The 19,414-nt window shown below is 52.1% G+C and overlaps 1 protein-coding gene across 1 annotated transcript in view; it reads left to right on the top strand.

Moving 5' to 3' along the window:
* tnfsf12 (TNF superfamily member 12) overlaps positions 1-19,414 on the top strand; it is a 92,401-nt gene that overhangs the window by 55,213 nt on the left and 17,774 nt on the right. Inside the window, exon 7 of the mRNA XM_078200775.1 lies at positions 7,781-7,968. Within this exon, the coding sequence (XP_078056901.1) occupies positions 7,781-7,968 (188 nt within the window). The remainder of the gene's footprint in view (positions 1-7,780; positions 7,969-19,414) is intronic.

Raw genomic sequence — 19,414 nt, forward strand, 5'->3', positions numbered from 1 at the left:
GCTACCGGAGCAGGTCAGAGACTGGGAATCCTGTGGCGAGTAACTCACCTCCTGAATCCCCCAAAGCCTGTCCACCATCGACAAGCCGCAAGTCAGGAGTGTGATGGAATACTCCCCACTTGCCGGGATGGGAGCGGCTCCAACAACACTCAAGAAGCTCGACACCATCCAGGGCAAAGCAGCCCCGCTTGATTGGCCCCCCATCCACCATCTTAAATATTGGTGGTCTCCACCACCAACGCACATTGGTAGCCATGCATAAGGTCCACTGCAGCAACTCACCAAGATTCCTTCAAACAGCACCTTCCAAACCCATGACCTTGCCCACCTAGAAGGACAAGGGCAGCAGATACCCGAGGAAACACCACCACCTAGAGGTTCCCCTCCGAGCCACTCGCCATCCTGACTTGGAAATATATCGGCCGTTCCTTCACTGTCGCTGGGTCAAAATCCTGGAACTCCCTCCCTAACAGCGCTGTGGGTGTACCTACACCGTGTGGCCTGCAGCGGGTTCAAGAGGGTGACTCACCCACCACCTGCTCAATGGGCAATTATATATGGGCAACAAATGCTGGCCTAGCCAGCGACGCCCACATCCCAGGAACGACTAAATTCCACATTGCCTCTGAGCCCAAAATTGAGGTAACATGTTTTATAAAAGTTTTTTTTATTCATTCGTGGGACATGGGCGTCGCTGGCTGGGCCAACATTTATTGCCCATCCCTAGTTGCCCTTGGAGGGCAGTTGAGAGTCAACCACATTGCTGTGGCTCTGGAGTCACATGTAGGCCAGACCGGGTAAGGACGGCAGATTTCCTTCCCAAAAGGACATCAGTGAACCAGATGGGTTTTTCCGACAATGGGTCATCAGTAGATTCTTAATTCCAGATATTATTTTATTGAGTTCAAATTCCACCATCTGCCGTGGCGGGATTCGAACCCGGGTCCCCCAGAACATTCGCTGAGTTTCTGGATTAATAGTCTCGTGATAATACCATTAGGCCGTCGCCACCCCCAAAAGATTAATATGACCTCCACGTTTTTGCATTCTCTGCCTCGCTCACAACAATCCCAATATTCTCAACCACTCCTGCCGCCTTCAAGGCTTTGAGTGAGGACACTCCCACGGGACTCTATCCCTGTGTCCTGATCTGCATTGACTGGAATGCAAAAAATCTTAGCCGACATCCCGGTGCAACACTGAGGGAGTGCTGCGTTGTCAGGGGCGCTGTTCTTCAATCTATAAGACCATAAGGTAAAGGAACAGAATTAGGCCATTCGGCCCATTGCATCTGCTCTGCCATTCAATCATGGCTGACGTGATTCTTATCCCCATTCTTCTGCCTTCTCCCCGTAACCCCTGATCCCCTTATTAATCAAGAACCTATCTATCTCTGTCTTAAAGACACTCAATGACCCGGCCTCCACAGCCTTCTGCGGCAAAGAGTTCCACACATTCACCACCCTCTGGCTGAAGAAATTCCTCCTTATCTCTGTTTTAAAGGATCGTCCCTTTAGCCCGAGGTTGTGCCCTTGAGTTCTCATCTCTCCCACTACTGGAAACATCCTCTCCACGTCCCGTCTATCCAGGCCTCGCAGTATTCTGTAAGTTTCAATAAGGTACCGCCCCCCACCCCCCCCGATACTTCTAAACTCCATCGAGTACAGACCCAGATGTTGAACCGACACCCTCCCTTCCCACTTAAAGAAGAGCAAGGCGGGGTCCTGGTGTCCAGCACAGTGGTTAGCACAGCTGCCTCACAGCACCAGGGACCCGGGTTCAATTCCAGCCGCGGGTCACTGTGTGGAATCTGCACTTTCTCCCCGTGTCTGCATGGGTTTCCACCAGGTGCTCCGGTGTCCCACAGTCCAAAGATGTGCGGGTTACATGGATTGGCCATGCTAAATTGCCCTAGTGTCCAAAGATGTGCGGGTTAGGTGGATTGGCCATGCTAAATTGCCCCTTAGTGTCCAAAGATGTGTAGGTTAGGTGGATTGGCTATGCTAAATTGCCTCTTAGTGTCCAAAGATGTGTAGGTTAGGTGGATTGGCTATGCTAAATTGCCTCTTAGTGTCCAAAGATGTGTAGGTTAGGTGGATTGGCTATGCTAAATTGCCTCTTAATGTCCAAAGATGTGCAGGTTAGGTGGATTGGCTATGCTAAATTGCCCCTTAGTATCCAAAGATGTGTAGGTTAGGTGGATTGGCTATGCTAAATTGCCTCTTAATGTCCAAAGATGTGCAGGTTAGGTGGATTGGCTATGCTAAATTGCCCCTTAGTGTCCAAAGATGTGCAGGTTACAAGGATTGGCCATGCTAAATTGTCCCTTAGTGTCCAAAGATGTGCAGGTTAGGTGGATTGGCATGCTAAATTGTCCCCGAGTGTCCAAAGATGTGTAGGTTAGGTGGATTGGCCATGCTAAATTGTCCCTTAGTGTCCAAAGATGTGCAGGTTAGGTGGATTGGCATGCTAAATTGTCCCCGAGTGTCCAAAGATGTGTAGGTTAGGTGGATTGGCCATGCTAAATTGTCCCTTAGTGTCAGGGGGATTAGCAGGGTAAATGTGTGAGGTTATAGGAATATGGCCTGGATGGGATTGTGCTCCGTACAGACATGATGGGCTGAATAGCCTCCTTCTGCAATGTGGGGATTCTATGGATTCTATCTTGACATCAAACCGACACGTGGCTGCTTGTGGGATCTTGCTGTGCACAGGCCGGCAGCCGTGTTTCCCTCCGTTGAACCAGTGATCACAGCCCACTTTTGATTTCTCTCTGCCACTTCATTTTCGAGACTTTCCCAGCGATCTTCTCTGAGTCAGAAAAGCGTGTTAGTTTCGGCAAATTCCTCCCTTTGCATCTGCAATGAAAGGGCAAGATTGAGCGGGAATCTGCGCCTTCCTGCTTCTTATCGCAAAGCAGAATAATCGCTGCGGATCTTAACCCTTCAAGTGGAAACCTGCAAATCAGAAGTGAATGGTTCAACAACAAGATGGATACACAACTGGCTCGGTCACAGAAGACAGAGGATAGCAGTGGAAGGGTGCGTTTCTGAATGGAGGGCTGTGACAAGTGGTGTTCCTCAGGGATCAGTGCTGGGACCTTTGCTGTTTGTAATATATATAAATGATTTGGAGGAAAATGTAACTGGTTTGACTAGTAAGTTAGCGGACGACACATAGGTTGGTGGATTTGCAGATAGCGATGAGGACTGTCGGAGGATACAGCAGGATATAGATCAGTTGGAGACTTGGGCAGAGAGATGGCAGATGGAGTTTAATCCGGACAAATGTGAGGTAATGCATTTTGGAAGGTCTAATACAGATAGGAAATATACAGTAAATGGCAGAACCCTCAACAGTATTGATAGGCAGAGGGATCTGGGTGTACAGGTACACAGGTCACTGAAAGTGGCAACGCAGGTGGAGAAGGTAGTCAAGAAGGCATACGGCATGCTTGTCTTCACCGGCCGCAGCATTGAGGTTACAAATTGGCAAGTCATGTTGCAGCTTTATAGAACCTTAGTTAGGCCGCACTTGGAATATAGTGTTCAATTCTGGTCGCCACACTACCAGAAGGATGTGGAGGCTTTGGAGAGGGGACAGAAAAGATTTACCAGGATGTTGCCTGGTATGGAGGGCTTTAGCTATGAGGAGAGGTTGGAGAAACTTGGTTTGTTCTCACTGGAACGACGGAGGTTGAGAGGCAACCTGATAGAAGTCTACAAGATTATGAGAGGCACGGACAGAGTGGATTGTCAGGAGCTTTTTCCCAGGATGGAAGAGTCAATTACTAGGGGGGCACAGGTTTAAGGTGCGAGGGGCAAGGTTTAAAGGAGATGTACAAGGCAAGCTTTTTACACAGAGGGTGGTGGGTGCCTGGAACCCGCTGCCCTGGGAGGTAGTAGAAGCAGATACGATAGTGACTTTTAAGGGGCGTCTTGACAAATACATGAATAGGATGGGAATAGAGGGATACGGTCCCCGGAAGGGTAGAGGGTTTTAGTTCAGATGGGCAGCATGGTGGGTGCAGGCTTGGAGGGCCGAAGGGCCTGTTCCTGTGCTGGAATTTTCTTCCTTCTTTGTTTGTTCTTCAACAATTTGCATTGATATAGCACCGTCAATGTGGTAAAATCTCCCAGAGTGCTTCACAGCAGCGGTGTCAGAACAGGTGACCATAAGAGTTGGTCAAAGGGTGTCTTAAAGGAGGGGAGAGAGAGGGAGACACAGAGATTTAGGGAGGGAATCCCAAGAGTTAGGGACCCTCCAGGCTGCTGAAGGGAAGGCCGCCAATGGTGGAGCGATGGGAGTCAGGGAATGCTCAAGAGGCCAAAATCGGAGGAGGGCAGGAATCCCGGAGGATTGTAGGGATGGAGGTCAGGAAGAGGGCCAACTTGGGAGCCAAAGAGGGTCAGTGGGGGGGGGTGGGTGGGTGGGAAGTGGAGATGGCGATGGGTGAGTCGGGCTCTCGGTATGAGTTTGGATATGAAAAGTCTTGGATCAGCTAACAGCGGGAGGGTGGGGTGGGGTGGGGTGGGGTGGGGTGGGTGGGTGGGTGGGTGGGGGGTGGTTGGGGGGGGGGGGGGTTGGAGGGGGGAGACTGTGGAAGATGGGAAGATCTCACGGGCCACACTCCTCCCAACCTCTGCCAAGGCTCGATGATCCCAACTGGGATCCCTCAGTGGAAGAAGGATGGCACCAGGTAAAAGATTTTGTGAGCCATATAGGGGAGGCCAGGCGATGGCCTAGTGGTATTATCACCAGACTATTAACCCAGAAACTCAGCTAATGTTCTGGGGATCTGGGTTCGAATCCCGCCACGGCAGATAGTGGAATTTGAATTCAATAAAAAATAACTGGAATTAAGAATCTACTGATGACCCATTGTCGATTGTCGGAAAAACCTATCTGGTTCACTGATTTAGAATCATCGAATCCCTACAGCGCAGAAGGAGGCCATTCAGCCCATCGAGTCTGCACCAACAACAATCCCACCCAGGTCTTATCCCCATAGCTCCATGCATTTACCCCACTAATCTCCCTGACACTAAGGGGCAATTTAGCACGGCCAATCAAACTAACCCACTCATCCTTGGAGTGTGGGAGGAAACCAGAGCACCCGGAGGAAAGCCATGCAGACACGGGGAGAACATGCAAACCTCACGCAGACTGTGACTCGAGGCTGGAATTGAACCCAGGTCCCTGGCGCGATGAGGCAGGTTTACTACCTGGTTCAGTGACGTCCCTTCAGGGAAGGAAATCATCCATCCTTACCTGGTCTGGCCTACATGTGACTCTAGAACCATAGCAATATGGCTGACCAGATCACCAACAACCTGTCCTGGTCCCCTCATGCCGACACTATAGTTAAGAAAGCCTCACCAACGCCTCTACTTTCTCAGAAGACTAAGGAAATTTGCCATGTCAGCTACGACTTTCACCAACTTTTACAGATGCACCATAGAAAGCATTCTTTCTGGTTGTATCACAGCTTGGTCTGGGCTCCTGCTCTGCCCCAGACCGCAAGAAACTACAAAAAGTCATGAATGTAGCCCAATCCATCACGCAAACCAGCCTCCCATCCATTGACTCTGTCTACACTTCCCGCTGCCTCGGGGAAAAGCAGCCGGCATAATCAAGGACCCCCACGCACCCCGGACATTCTTTCTTCCACCTTCTTCCGTCGGGAAAAAGATACAAAAGTCTGAGGTCATGGACCAACCGACTCAAGAGCAGCTTCTTCCCTGCTGCCATCAGACTTTTGAATGGACCTACCTCACATTAAGTTGATCTTTCTCTCCACCCTAGCTATGACTGTAACACTACATTCTGCACTCTCTCCTTTCCTTCTCTATGAACGGTATGCTTTGTCTGTATAGCGCGCAGGAAACAATACTTTTCACTGTATCCCAATACATGTGACAATAATAAATCAAATCCTTCTCCCCTATGTACTCTATGAACGGTATGCTTTGTCTGTATAGCGCGCAGGAAACAATACTTTTCACTGTATCCCAATACACGTGACAATAATAAATCAAATCAAATCAACTGCCCTCGGGCAACTAGGGCTGGGTAATAAATGCTGGTGTAGTTCCAACGCCGGCATCTCCACATCATAATAAATGCTGGCCCAGCCAGCGATGCCCAGGTCATACAAATGAATAAAGAAGAAATTTCCGCTGCCACTCGGCTTCGAGGCAGGCGCGATGTCCGATGGCTGTGACTTAGAACCCCCGCAATAAGATGTCTCCATCGCCCCAGTCACAGCGGTATCACCTCCAGCCTCCCGATCTGGCCGTTACTGGACTTGTAATATTCCAGAGGCTCTGAGGACACGGGTCCAAATAGAATCCCGACAGTGCAGAAGGAGGCCATTTGGCCCATCGTGCCTATACTGACCACAAGTCCCATGCAGGCCCTCTCCTCATAGCCCCACATATTTACCCCAGCTGGTCCCCGTGACACTAGGGTTAATTTAGCATGGCCAATCCACCTAACCCACACATCTTTGGACACTAAGGGGCAATTTAGCATGGCCAATCCACCTAACCTACACATCTTTGGACACTAGGGCAATTTAGCATGGCCAATCCACCTAACCCGCACATCTTTGGACACTAAGTGGCAATTTAGCATGGCCAATCCACCTAACCCGCACATCTTTGGACACTAAGTGGCAATTTAGCATGGCCAATCCATGTAACCCACACATCTTTGGACACTAAGGGACAGTTTAGTAAGGCCAATCCACCTAACCCGCACATCTTTGGACACTAAGGGGCAATTTAGCATGGCCAACCCACCTAACCTGCACATCTTTGGACACTAAGGGGCAATTTAGCATGGCCAATCCACCTAACCTGCACATCTTTGGACACTAAGGGGCAATTTCGCACGGCCAATCCATCTAAACCGCACAACTTTGGACACTAAGGGACAATTTAGCATGGCCAATCCACCTACCCTGTACATCTTTGGACACTGAGGGGCAATTTAGCATGGCCAATCCACCTAACCTGCATAACTTTGGAGTGTGGGAGGAAACCGGAACACCCGGAGGAAACCCACGCAGACACGGGGAGAACGTGCAGACTCCACACAGACAGTGACCCGAGCCGGGAATCGAACCCGGGTCCCTGGTGCTGTGAGGAAGCAGCGCTCACCGCCGTGCCCCACGTCCTTGCGGTCACCATGAAACCCAGCTCCAAAAAAAATAACTCTGGGATACCAAATGTATCTCGTCCGGGGCACTCATGATGCCACCTTGGAGGGTCTACCTGTCCTGACCTGCTCTGAGCTCGGCAATTGGCAAGGCTGAAAAAAAAAACTGAATGCTCTCTGTCACTGGGCCAGTTTGGCACCAAGGCTGTTCCTGCTCCTGTTAATCCCCTCCCACGCCACCCCCCTCACTCTGCCCTACTCTTGTTGATACAAAAAGTTCACCGGAATTTGGCAACAGTGCTGCAATTTTACAACTTGAGTGATTACGTCAGAACGTCGGACTCGAATCAAATCTTGACCCACTTTTCTGTAGGAGGGGAATTAGTGCCAATGGGCGTAATTTGACTGTCAAATTGGCCAGTTCTCAGTGAAACTCTCCCACTTCATTCAGACGAACAGTTCCTCCTGCAGGAGACTCCCTCTCTGTCTCTCTCTCTCTCTCTCCACCTTGTTGCTCCCCCTTTGAACTGCTTCCCTGGTTCAGACGGGTCTGCCCACTGCTGAGAGGGCGAGGGGGTGAGGTTTTTTTTGGGGGGGAGGTTGGGGGGGCGGGGGGGAGGCGTGGTAGAGGTGTGGCCTGAGCTGATGGTGTCACCGGTCTCCGCAGGGATGGCGGCGCTGGCTGGAGTCTTGCTGTGCCTGGCGGCCCAGGTCCTGCAGTCGGCGGAGATGGCGAGGTTGAGGTGGGAGCTGGAGGGGCTGCGGGAGGAGTGCGGCGCGAGGCGGACCACCGACGAGTCGCAGGACGTGAGTTTGGAACTGTTTACCCCCCCCCCCCTCTTTCGCGGGCGCTTTCTCTCCCCGACCCCGGGGACAAACCAACACTCTGGAGGGCGGGGGAAACAAAAGAGAGAAGTTGGGGGGTTCACACTGTCCCAATTTCAAATGGTTCTAATTGTCACCCGTTTGTAAGCTTCTTGCTGAATCTCAATCGAAAGCTCTCAGACGCAACTGTGGAAATCAGAGTTTGATGTGGGGGTTAAATGCTTCGATCCACCGTTACAGGAGTGGGCGGGGAGTCGGGGGGGTTTTTTTAACACTGGGAATGACTGCAACTTGCAATCAGCTGCCTGTGAGGGTGGCGGGAGCAGAGGTAATCGCAGCTTTCCAAGGGGAGACTTGGATAAATATTGGCAAATCGATAAAAGAACCACCGCAGGTCGATACATAGAGCAGGAAGAGGGAGGGTGTGCCCAGCAAGGAGACTGTTAGCCCTCTCTGGGCATTTCCAGAATCATTTGATTTGATTTATCATTGTCACATGTCCTGGGACACAGTGAAAAGTATTGTTTCTTGCGCGCTTTCCAGACAAAGCATACCGTTCATAGAGTACATAGGGGAGAAGGATTTGATTTATTATTGTCACATGTCCTGGGACACAGTGAAAAGTATTGTTTCTTGCGCGCTATACAGACAAAGCATACCATTCATAGAGTACATAGGGGAGAAGGATTTGATTTATTATTGTTGGGATACAGTGAAAAGTATTGTTTCTTGCGCGCTATACAGACAAAGCATACTGTTCATAGAGTACATAGGGGAGAAGGATTTGATTTATTATTGTCACATGTATTGGGATACAGTGAAAAGTATTGTTTCTTGCGCGCTATACAGACAAAGCATACTGTTCATAGAGAAGGAAAGGAGTGAGTGCAGAATGTAGTGTTACAGTCATAGCTAGGGTGTAGAGAAAGATCAACTTAATGCGAGGTAGGTCCATTCAAAAGTCTGACAGCAGCAGGGAAGAAGCTGTTCTTGAGTCGGTTGGTGAGTGACCTCAGACTTTTGTATCTTTTTCCTGATGGAAGAAGGTGGAAGAGAGAATGTCCGGGGTGCGTGGGGGTCCTTGATTATGCTGGCTGCTTTTCCCCGAGGCAGTGGGAAGTGTAGACAGAGTCAGTGGATGGGAGGCTGGTTTGGGTGATGGACTGGGCTACATTCACGACCCTCTGTAGTTCCTTGCGGTCTTGGGCAGAGCAGGAGCCCCAGACCAAGCTGTGATACACCCAGAAAGAATGTGTCACCCACCCCACCCCCTCCCCCGTGGCACCACATGTGGCCAAGACCTCTGACCACCCCCTGGCCCCCGAAGGTGGCAGCGCTGTCAGGTGACGATCCTACAGCTCGCCAGGACTTCCCCCAGATCCGCCAGGATTAAGGATCAACGCTCCCCCTCCCCCTCCCCCTGGGAGAGAAATCGAAGATGTTGGGTGGGATTTTCCAGCCCGGCTTGCCACAAAACCAGAGAATCCTGCCCGAGGCCAAGGGACGTTTGCGTGTTCCACCCACCCCCGCCCGCTACAATTCCCGTGGCGGGTGCGACGGGAGAATTCCGGCCCGTCGATGGTCTGGTGACAACTGTCCCGCTTTCTGATTGGCCACTGGAAGTGGGAATGTGAGGGGTGATGGTTCAGGCAACCAATGGCGGGACAGCATGGAGGCAGGATGTCCAGCAGCCTCTGGGGGTGCAGGGGGGGGCGGTGACACGTACATCCAGAGTTAGCCGCCCCTACATATCCCGTTAATTATTTCCTTTATTCACCCCTGGGACATGGGCGTCGCTGGCTGGGCCATCGCATTTATTGCCCATCCCTAGTTGCCCCTTGAGAAGGTGGCAAGTGAGCCGCCATCTTGAATCGTCGCAGTCCATGTGCTATGGGTTGACCCGTTACCCTAGTCAGGCTGAGGTGCCGGGCTTGCATTAACAACAAGAAGAGCTTGCATTTGTATAGCGCCTTGGACATGGGAACATCTCCCCCAAGGCGTTCCACAGGGAGCGGTCGTCGAACAGAATTTGACTCCCAAGCCACTTGGGAGAGAGGTGATCAAATACTCGGTCAAGGGGGCTGGTTTAAGTTGGCTTTCCACAACGGGATGGTGAGATCGAGATCCAAAAACGTGGGCATCACGGCAGTGAGTAACTCACCTCCTGTCTCCCCCAAAGCCTGTCCTCCATCCACAAGGACACAAGTCAGGAGTGTGATGGAATACTCTCCACTTGCCGGGATGGTGCGGCTCCAACAACACTCGAGAAGCTCGACACCATCCAGGACAAAGCAGCCCCGCTTGATTGGCCCCCCATCCACAAACACTCACTCCCTCCAACACCCACGCAAGCGTGTGTACCGTCTACAAGATGCACCGCAGCGACTCACCAAGGCTCCTTAGGCAGCACCTTCCAAACCAGCCACCTCTACCATCTAGAAGGACGAGGGCAGCAGATACATGGAAACACCCCCACCTGGAGGTTCCCCTCCGAGCCACTCACCACCCCGACTTGGAAATATATCGGCCGTTCCTTCGCAGTTCCAAATCCTGGAACTCCCTCCCTAACAGCGCTGTGGGTGTACCTACACCACAGGGACTGCAGCGGGTTGAAGATGGCGGCTCACCCGCCACCTTAACAAGGGGCAATTAGGGATGGGTAATAGATGCTAGGCCTCGCCAGCGACCTCCCGTGAAAGAATTTGAAAAAAACGACTGTTGGGTAAGTAAAGGATGCCAACTTTGTGTGAACCATACGAGGAGGTTTGACCTCATGACCTCCAACCCCAGCCCCCCAATAGGTCGCTTGCAGGACCCATCTCATCAGCCAATCACTCTTTGCGACCTGATTGGATGATTCTGGGCATCCTCACCCCCATCTCTTGCTGTGATGGGGAGAGTGATAATCTTCAGATAAAATTTGGGAAAAGGAAGGCCTAATTCCCTTTCAAAAGGGTTTCCCAGTCCTGGCTTTTGCCAGCTGGAGATTAATGAAGATTCTGGGGAAGGCGCTGGGGGTGGTCGGAGATCTCTTTATTCGGGGAAATTGTGGAAGGTTTTGCTTAGGGAATGTCCCAGCCACTCTGGTGATTCATCTGGAACATTCTGTGAGGACATGTTGAGGAAAGAATTAAACTGACGGATCTTTGTTCTGTCACTTCCTGATGTAAATCCTGTGGCTTTTCTCTGCTGATTTCACTTCTCCGTCCTGCCCTGTGACAGGGGCTGGAACTAATCCAGAAGGTGCTGCTTTACAAGCTAAACTCTGAGGAACGGGAGTGCAGGAGGAATTTTTAACATGGGAAAATCCAGGGATTAAAAGATTAATCTGCTCCACCTTATTTCAAACCAGAACCAAGAAACGATAATAAGGAACACATTTGCCCTGAAACTGAGCTGGAACCCAGCCATATAAATACCGTGGCTACCAGAGCAGGTCAGAGGCTGGGAATCCTGCGGCGAGTAACTCACCTCCTGACTCCCCCCCAAAGCCTGTCCACCATCTACAAGGACACAAGTCAGGAGTGTGATGGAATACTCCCCACTTGCCGGGATGAGTGCGGCTCCCAACAACAACTCAAGAAGCTCAACACCATCCGGGACGAAGCAGCCCCGCTTGATTGGCCCCCCATCCACAAACACTCACTCCCTCCACCACCCACGCACAGCGGCAGCCTGTGTACCATCTACAAGATGCACTGCAGCGACTCACCAAGGCTCCTTAGGCAGCACCTTCCCAACCCACCACCGCTATCATCTAGGACAAGGGCAGCAGAGACATGGGAACACCCTCCACCTGGAATTGTGTTTCCTGCGCTCTATACAGACAACGCATACTTTTCATAGAGTACATAGGAGAGAAGGAAAGGAGAGAGTGCAGAATGTAGTGTTACAGTCATAGCCAGGGTGTAGAGAAAGATCAACTTAATGCGAGGTAGGTCCATTCAAAAGTCTGACAGCAGCAGGGAAGAAGCTGTTCTTGAGTCGGTCGGTATGTGACCTCAGACTTTTGTATCTTTTCCCCGACGGAAGAATTTGGAAGAGAGAATGTCCGGGGTGAGTGGGGTCCTTGATTATTCTGGCTGCTTTTCCCGAGGCAGCGGGAAGTGTAGACAGAGTCAATGGATGGGAAGCTGGTTTGCGTGATGGATTGGGCTACATTCACGACCCTTTGTAGTGGGTTTAAGTCGCACCCCTGAATTGGATGGCCATTGAAGATGTGTTTTAATGTGGCCATCGAGGTTGATTATCAGTCTGTAAATCCTTCCGATACACCTGATGGCAGGTGTTAAGAGTGGGAGAAATTCCTGGTCCGTCTTAGTGAAGAAAGCAATGGTATAAACATGGACGAACCCAATAGAGGTCTATGGTTACCAATGTCCTCTTATGGCATGGGGACTGGAGAAGGTTTTTTTGACAGCTAGACATAGAGAAGATGGTTCCATTTGTGGGGAGGTGGTGGGTGAATGGGAAAAGCTGGGGCCAAAAGACGGGCACCAGTAAATCCAATGGAGAGTTCAGAACATAGAACATAGAACATTACAGCGCAGTACAGGCCCTTCGGCCCTCGATGTTGCGCCGACCAGTGGTACCAATCTAAAGCCCCTCTAATCTACACTATTCCAATATCATCCATATGTTTATCCAATAACCATTTGAACGCTCTCAACGTTGACGAGTCCACCACTGCTGCAGGCAGGGCATTCCACGCGCTTACTACTCACTGAGTAAAGAACCTACCTCTAACATCTGTCCTATATCTATCACCCCTCAATTTAAAGCTATGTCCCCTCGTGCTAGCCAACACCATCCGAGGACTATCCACCCTATCTAATCCTCTGATCATCTTGTATGCCTCTATTAAGTCACCTCTTAACCTTCTCTCTAACGAAAACAACCTCAAGCCCCTCAGCCTTTCCTCATATGATTTTCCCACCATACCAGGCAACATCCTGGTAAATCTCCTCTGCACCCAGAAGAAAGGTGGGGGAGAATGTGGGACTTGTTCCCATGGGGGGAGTGGGGAGAATGTGGGACTCGCTCCCAAGGGGGGAGTGGGGGAGAATGTGGGACTTGTTCCCATGGGGGGAGTGGGGAGAATATGGGACTCGCTCCCAAGGGTGGAGTGGGGGAGAATGTGGGACTTGTTCCCATGGGGGGAGTGGGGAGAATGTGGGACTTGTTCCCACGGGGGAGTGGGGGAGAATGTGGGACTCGCTCCCAAGGGGGGAGTGGGGAGAATGTGGGACTTGTTCCCATGGGGGGAGTGGGGAGAATGTGGGACTCGCTCCCACTGGGGGAGTGGGGAGAATGTGGGACTCGCTCCCACGGGGAGTGGGGGAGAATGTGGGACTCGCTCCCACAGGGAGTGGGGAGAATGTGGGACTCGTTCCCACAGGGAGTGGGGAGAATGTGGGACTCGTTCCCACGGGGGGAGTGGGGAGAATGTGGGACTCGTTCCCACAGGGAGTGGGGAGAATGTGGGACTCGTTCCCACGGGGGGAAGTGGGGAGAATGTGGGACTCGTTCCCACGGGGGGAGTGGGGAGAATGTGGGACTCGCTCCCAGGGGGAGTGGGGGAGAATGTGGGACCCGCTCCCACAGGGAGTGGGGAGAATGTGGGACTCGCTCCGACAGGGAGTGGGGAGAATGTGGGACCTGCTCCTATGGGGAGTGGGGACAATGTGGGACTCGCACCCACAGGAAATGGGGAGAATGTGGGACCTCCTCCCATGGTGAGTGGGGAGAATGTGGGACTCGCTCCCACGAAGAGTGGGGAGAATGTGGGATTTACTCCCTCGGGGAGTGGGGGAGGTTGTGGGACTCACTCCCACGAAGAGTGGGGAGAATGTGGGATTTGCTCCCACAGGGAATGGGGGAGGATGTGGGACTCACTCCCACGAAGAGTGGGGAGAATGTGGGATTTGCTCCCACAGGGAATGGGGGAGGATGTGGGACTTACTCCCACGAAGAGTGGGGAGAATGTGGGATTTGCTCCCACAGGGAATGGGGGAGGATGTGGGACTCACTCCCACGAAGAGTGGGGAGAATGTGGGATTTGCTCCCACAGGGAATGGGGGAGGATGTGGGACTCGCTCCCACGGGGGGAGTGGTTGAGGTGAATGGTGTAAATGCATTTAAGGGGGGAAGCTGGATAAACACACCGGGGGGAAAGGGATTGGAGGATAGGGTGTGGGGTGAGATGACAAGGGGGGAGTGGGAGGAGCACAATGAGCATGACAGAGCAGATGGGCCGAATGGTCCGTTCTGTACGTTCTATGCAGTGAAGGTAATGGGAAAGCGATATTGGGCAGGGTCTGGGATGGGGGACTGGGGGTGGTGAGGCTGACCTAGTGAGTAAGAGTCAAGAACGAATCCGATTGGGTAACGAGGGGTTCCGATTGGCTGTGGGACGGTTGGGCGCCATGGAGATTTCAAGTGAGCAATGAGAAGAGCGGGGATTGGGTGAACCCTCCTGCAGTGTCGTGGCCAATGAGGTGTGTAGGACACACACTCTGGAACTGAGCCAGTCGGAGGGAAGGACTGGGACCAGAAAAGGAGACAGGCGTTGATTGAAATCCAACACAGGCAGTGGAGGCCAAAGCATTGCCGGAAAAGAAAGCCATCATTTTACCGGAATATTATCCGCAATCCACTTCCTGAAAGAGTCATTTGCAACCCTTGAGAAGGAATCGGAGACGTACTGTGTGGAATCCAGGGGATTAAACCACAGATCCATGCTGAATGGAAACTTGTGCCAGGCTTCATTCACACGTGAATGCATCTCTCTGCAATCCCCATGTGCCTCCAAGGCTGATTCATGTCAAAGCCAAAGGCTTGAAGCTGTTAAGTGAAGTGTAGGAAATGTCTTTATTCAACTTGTTCATGCCTTACGATGCCCTGACCTCGCAAAAGGCTGGAATTTTCCATTGGAAAAATGTTCGCTTCAGGGAAATTCTGTAATCTCGGCACAGCGGTTAGCACAGCTGCCTCACAGCGCCAGGGACCCGGGCTCGATTCCCGGTTTGGGTCACCGTCTGTCTGGAGTCTGCACGTTCTCCCCCGTGTCTGCGTGGGTTTCCTCCGGGTGCTCCGGTTTCCTCCCACACTCCAAAGATGTGCGGGTTAGGTTGATTGGCCGTGCTAAAATTGCCCCTTAGTGTCAGGGGGATTGACAGTGTAAATATGTGGAGTTACGGGGATAGGGCTTGGGTTTGTGGATGGTGCAGATTTGATGGGCTGAATGGCCTCCTTCTGCACTGTAGAGATTCTATGATTCTCTTTGGAATGGGCTCGATACAGTCCGCCACACCGTTGAGGCGTTTTTGTGCCGCAGTGTGACATCCCCAGGGGGCATCTCGGTGGCCCTTGTGGCATGGGTGAGGGAGACGGAAGGGAGGCACGGGCAGGCAGGCAGGTGGGCATCCCTTGCACCCTTCAGAGTCAATAGCCTCCTGAGGTTGAAGAAGAATCTCCCTCCGGCGTTGTCTGCCCTCTGCCGAAAGACGGCGAATCAATCCGCTTCCATCTGGTGTGCGCTCGTTCAAGATGGCAGATGAGGCCATTTTGGAGCCTGAGGTTGCTGCCATAGCCGCTGCACCCCGCCCGCGTACTGCGCGAAAGGTGACATGGCGCCTTCCACCACTGTTGGTGGACACTCATGTGGGCCAATCCTACTCTGGTTAGCCGGCACAGTCATGTGACAGGATTAGGCAAGTTGGGCTGACTGGAGCTTTCAGTGCGGCGAATCACGGGGATGGTTCTATCCGATTTACCTCACTGCCGGTTGGAATGGCTGACCACTTTGCCATAACCGGAATTTCATGCTGTTTGTGTTTGACTCGTTGCAATTTGACTGTGCGCCAAAGAATCATAGAATTCCTACAGCGCAGAAGGAGGCCATTTGGCCCATCGAGTCTGCACCGACCACAATCCCACCCATGCCCTACCCCATAACCCCATGCATTTACCCTAGCTAGTCCCCCTGACACTGAGGGGCAATTTAGCACGGCCAATCCACCTAACCAGCACATCTTTGGACACTAAGGGGCAATTTAGCACAGCCAATCCACCTAACCTGCACATCTTTGGACTGTGGGAGGAAACCGGAGCACCCGGAGGAAACTCAGACAGACACGGGGAGAATGTGCAGACTCCACACGGACAGTGACCTGAGGCAGGGAATCGAACCCAGATCCCTGGCGCTGTGAGGCAGCAGTGCTCACCACTGTGCCACCCTGCCAAAGGGGGGATCTTTGCAGGGGAAAGATCAGGGGAAGGAGAATGGGACCAATTGGATAGCTCTCTTGAAGGGGCAGGCAGTGGCATGATGGGCCAAATGGCCTCCTTCCGTCCTCTGTCATTCAACGATTCTTAACAAACCCTCGAGGAGTCCTGGAACCAGTAGCGGGCAGCAGCTTAGAGTTGATATTGAGTGGAAGTGCATTTAACAACAAACTGGATTCATAGGGAACCTTTAGAATTGTGGAACAACCCACGGGAGTTCCCTCAGACACAACCCAACAGCAAGCCCCAAAGGGCAAGCGACCAAAACCTCGGCCAAAGAGGTCGGTTTTAAGGTGTGGCTTGAAGGAGGAGAGAGAGCGAGTGGCGGGGATAGGGTTCAGGGAGGGAACTTCAGAGCTCAGGGTCGCGGGTGACTGAAGGCTCGGCCCCCGATGGCTGAGCGATGGGAATCAGGGGATGACCAAGAAGCTCAGAATTGGAGGAGCGCAGGGATCTGGGAGGGTCCTGGGCTGGAGGAGGAGACGGTGACACAGTGGTTAGTGCTGCTGCCTCACAGCGCCAGGGACCCAGGTTCAGTTCCCGGCTTGGGGTCACTGTCTGTGTGGAGTTTGCACGTTCTCCCCCGTGTCTGCGTGGGTTTCCTCCGGGTGCTCCGGTTTCCTCCCACAGCACAAAGATGTGCAGGTTAGGTGGATTGGCCATGCTAAATTGCCCCATAGTGTCCAAAGATGTGCGGGTTCGGTGGATTGGCCATGCTAAATTGCCCCATAGTGTCCAAAGATGTGCAGGTTATGTGGATTGACCATGCTAAATTGCCCCATAGTGTCCAAAGATGTGAAGGTTAGGTGGATTGGCCATGCTAAATTGCCCCATAGTGTCCAAAGATGTGTGGGTTAGGTGGATTGGCCATGCTAAATTGCCCCTTAGTGTCCAAAGATGTGAAGGTTAGGTGGATTGGCCATGCTAAATTGCCCCATAGTGTCCAAAGATGTGTGGGTTAGGTGGATTGGCCATGCTAAATTGCCCCTTTGTGAAGGTTAGGGGGATTAGCCATGCTAAATTGCTCCTTCATGTCCAAAGATGTGTGGGTTAGGGGGATTGGCCATGCTAAATTGCCCCATAGTGTCCAAAGATGTGCGGGTTAGGGGGATTGGCCATGCTAAATTGCCCCATAGTGTCCAACGATGTGCAGGTTAGGTGGATTGGCCATGCTAAATTGCCCCTTTGTGTCCAAAGATGTGTGGGTTAGGGGGATTGGCCGTGCTAAATTCTCCTTGGTGTCCAAAGATGTGCGGGTTCGGTGGATTGGCCATGCTAAATTCTCCTTGGTGTCCAAAGATGTGCGGGTTAGGTGGATTGGCCATGCTAAATTGCCCCTTAGTATCCAAAGATGTGCAGGTTAGGTGGATTGGCCATGCTAAATTGCCCCTTAGTGTCCAAAGATGTGCAGGTTAGGTGGATTGGCCATGCTAAATTGCCCCTTAGTGTCCAAAGATGTGCAGGTTAGATGGATTGGCCATGCTAAATTGCCCCTTAGTGTCCAAAGATGTACAGGTTAGGTGGATTGGCCATGCTAAATTGCGGGGATAGGTATGAGTGGGATTGTGGTCGGTGCAGACTCGTTAGGATGAATGGCCTCCTTCTGCAGTGTAGGAATTCTAGACAGAGTTAGGGAGGAGGAGATTGGGGATGTAAGAGATTTAAAACCATGGATATAAAGTTAGAATGGTGTTCCTGGACTTTGTGCAAGGTCTCTTTTGTTTACTGTACAGCTGTCAGCAACTCTCACCATAACTACATTTCTGGGAACATATTGTCAACATATTTATCCAATCACTCATTCATATCTTTCAGAGGGAACCGTGAAGCCAGCAGAGAGACAGAGAGAGAGAAAGAGAGAGGCCATCGATCCAATCACAGGCCAACCCTTCTCTTTTATTTCTTGGCAGGTCTTACAACTGACCTTTGGCGTGCTTCCAGAATTTTCTGTTGTCTGTTGCTCCATGGGGATCCGGGTTCTACCTCTGAATCTCTGAGGGTGTGTGAGATAGCAGAGCCAGTGCGGCTATATGGTAACACACACACACACACACGCACCCCACCCCCCCTGTCCCAGCCAAACCAGCAATCAGCTGCCAAGAGACTATTTCTCAATCGAAAATTCCCCTAAAACTTCCCAAAAAGACTAACAACCGACCCCTGAGCCAGCTGGAGTTCTTCTCAACGCCAGAGGTTAACTCGCAAAACACAGCCATGAAAGAAAAATGATTTGCATCTCCGTAGAGGCTGGCTGAAGCGTCTCAGAGAGACTGGCTGGAGCGTCTCAGAGAGACTGGCTGAAGCATCTCAGAGAAACTGGCTGGAGCGTCTCAGAGAGACTGGCTGGAGCGTCTGAGAGAGACTGGCTGGAGCGTCTCAGAGAAACTGGCTGGAGCGTCTCAGAGAAACTGGCTGGAGCGTCTCACAGAGACTGGCTGGAGCGTCTCAGAGAAACTGGCTGGAGCGTCTCACAGAGACTGGCTGGAGCGTCTCACAGAGACTGGCTGGAGCGTCTCAGAGAGACTGGCTGAAGCATCTCAGAGAAACTGGCTGGAGCGTCTCAGAGAGACTGGCTGGAGCGTCTCAGAGAGACTGGCTGAAGCATCTCAGAGAAACTGGCTGGAGCGTCTCAGAGAGACTGGCTGGAGCGTCTGAGAGAGACTGGCTGGAGCGTCTCAGAGAAACTGGCTGGAGCGTCTCAGAGAAACTGGCTGGAGCGTCTCACAGAGACTGGCTGGAGCGTCTCAGAGAAACTGGCTGGAGCGTCTCAGAGAAACTGGCTGGAGCGTCTCACAGAGACTGGCTGGAGCGTCTCACAGAGACTGGCTGGAGCGTCTCACAGAGACTGGCTTGAGCGTCTCAGAGAAACTGGCTGGAGCGTCTCACAGAGACTGGCTTGAGCGTCTCAGAGAAACTGGCTGGAGCGTCTCACAGAGACTGGCTTGAGCGTCTCAGAGAGACTGGCTGGAGCGTCTCACAGAGACTGGCTGGAGCGTCTCAGAGAAACTGGCTGGAGCGTCTCAGAGAGTCTGGCTTGAGCGTCTCAGAGAAACTGGCTGGAGCGTCTCACAGAGACTGGTTGGAGCGTCTCACAGAGACTGGCTGGAGCGTCTCAGAGAGACTGGCTGGAGCGTCTCACAGA

The sequence above is a fragment of the Mustelus asterias genome, chromosome 31, assembly GCF_964213995.1.
Source record: "Mustelus asterias chromosome 31, sMusAst1.hap1.1, whole genome shotgun sequence".
NCBI lineage: Eukaryota > Metazoa > Chordata > Chondrichthyes > Carcharhiniformes > Triakidae > Mustelus > Mustelus asterias.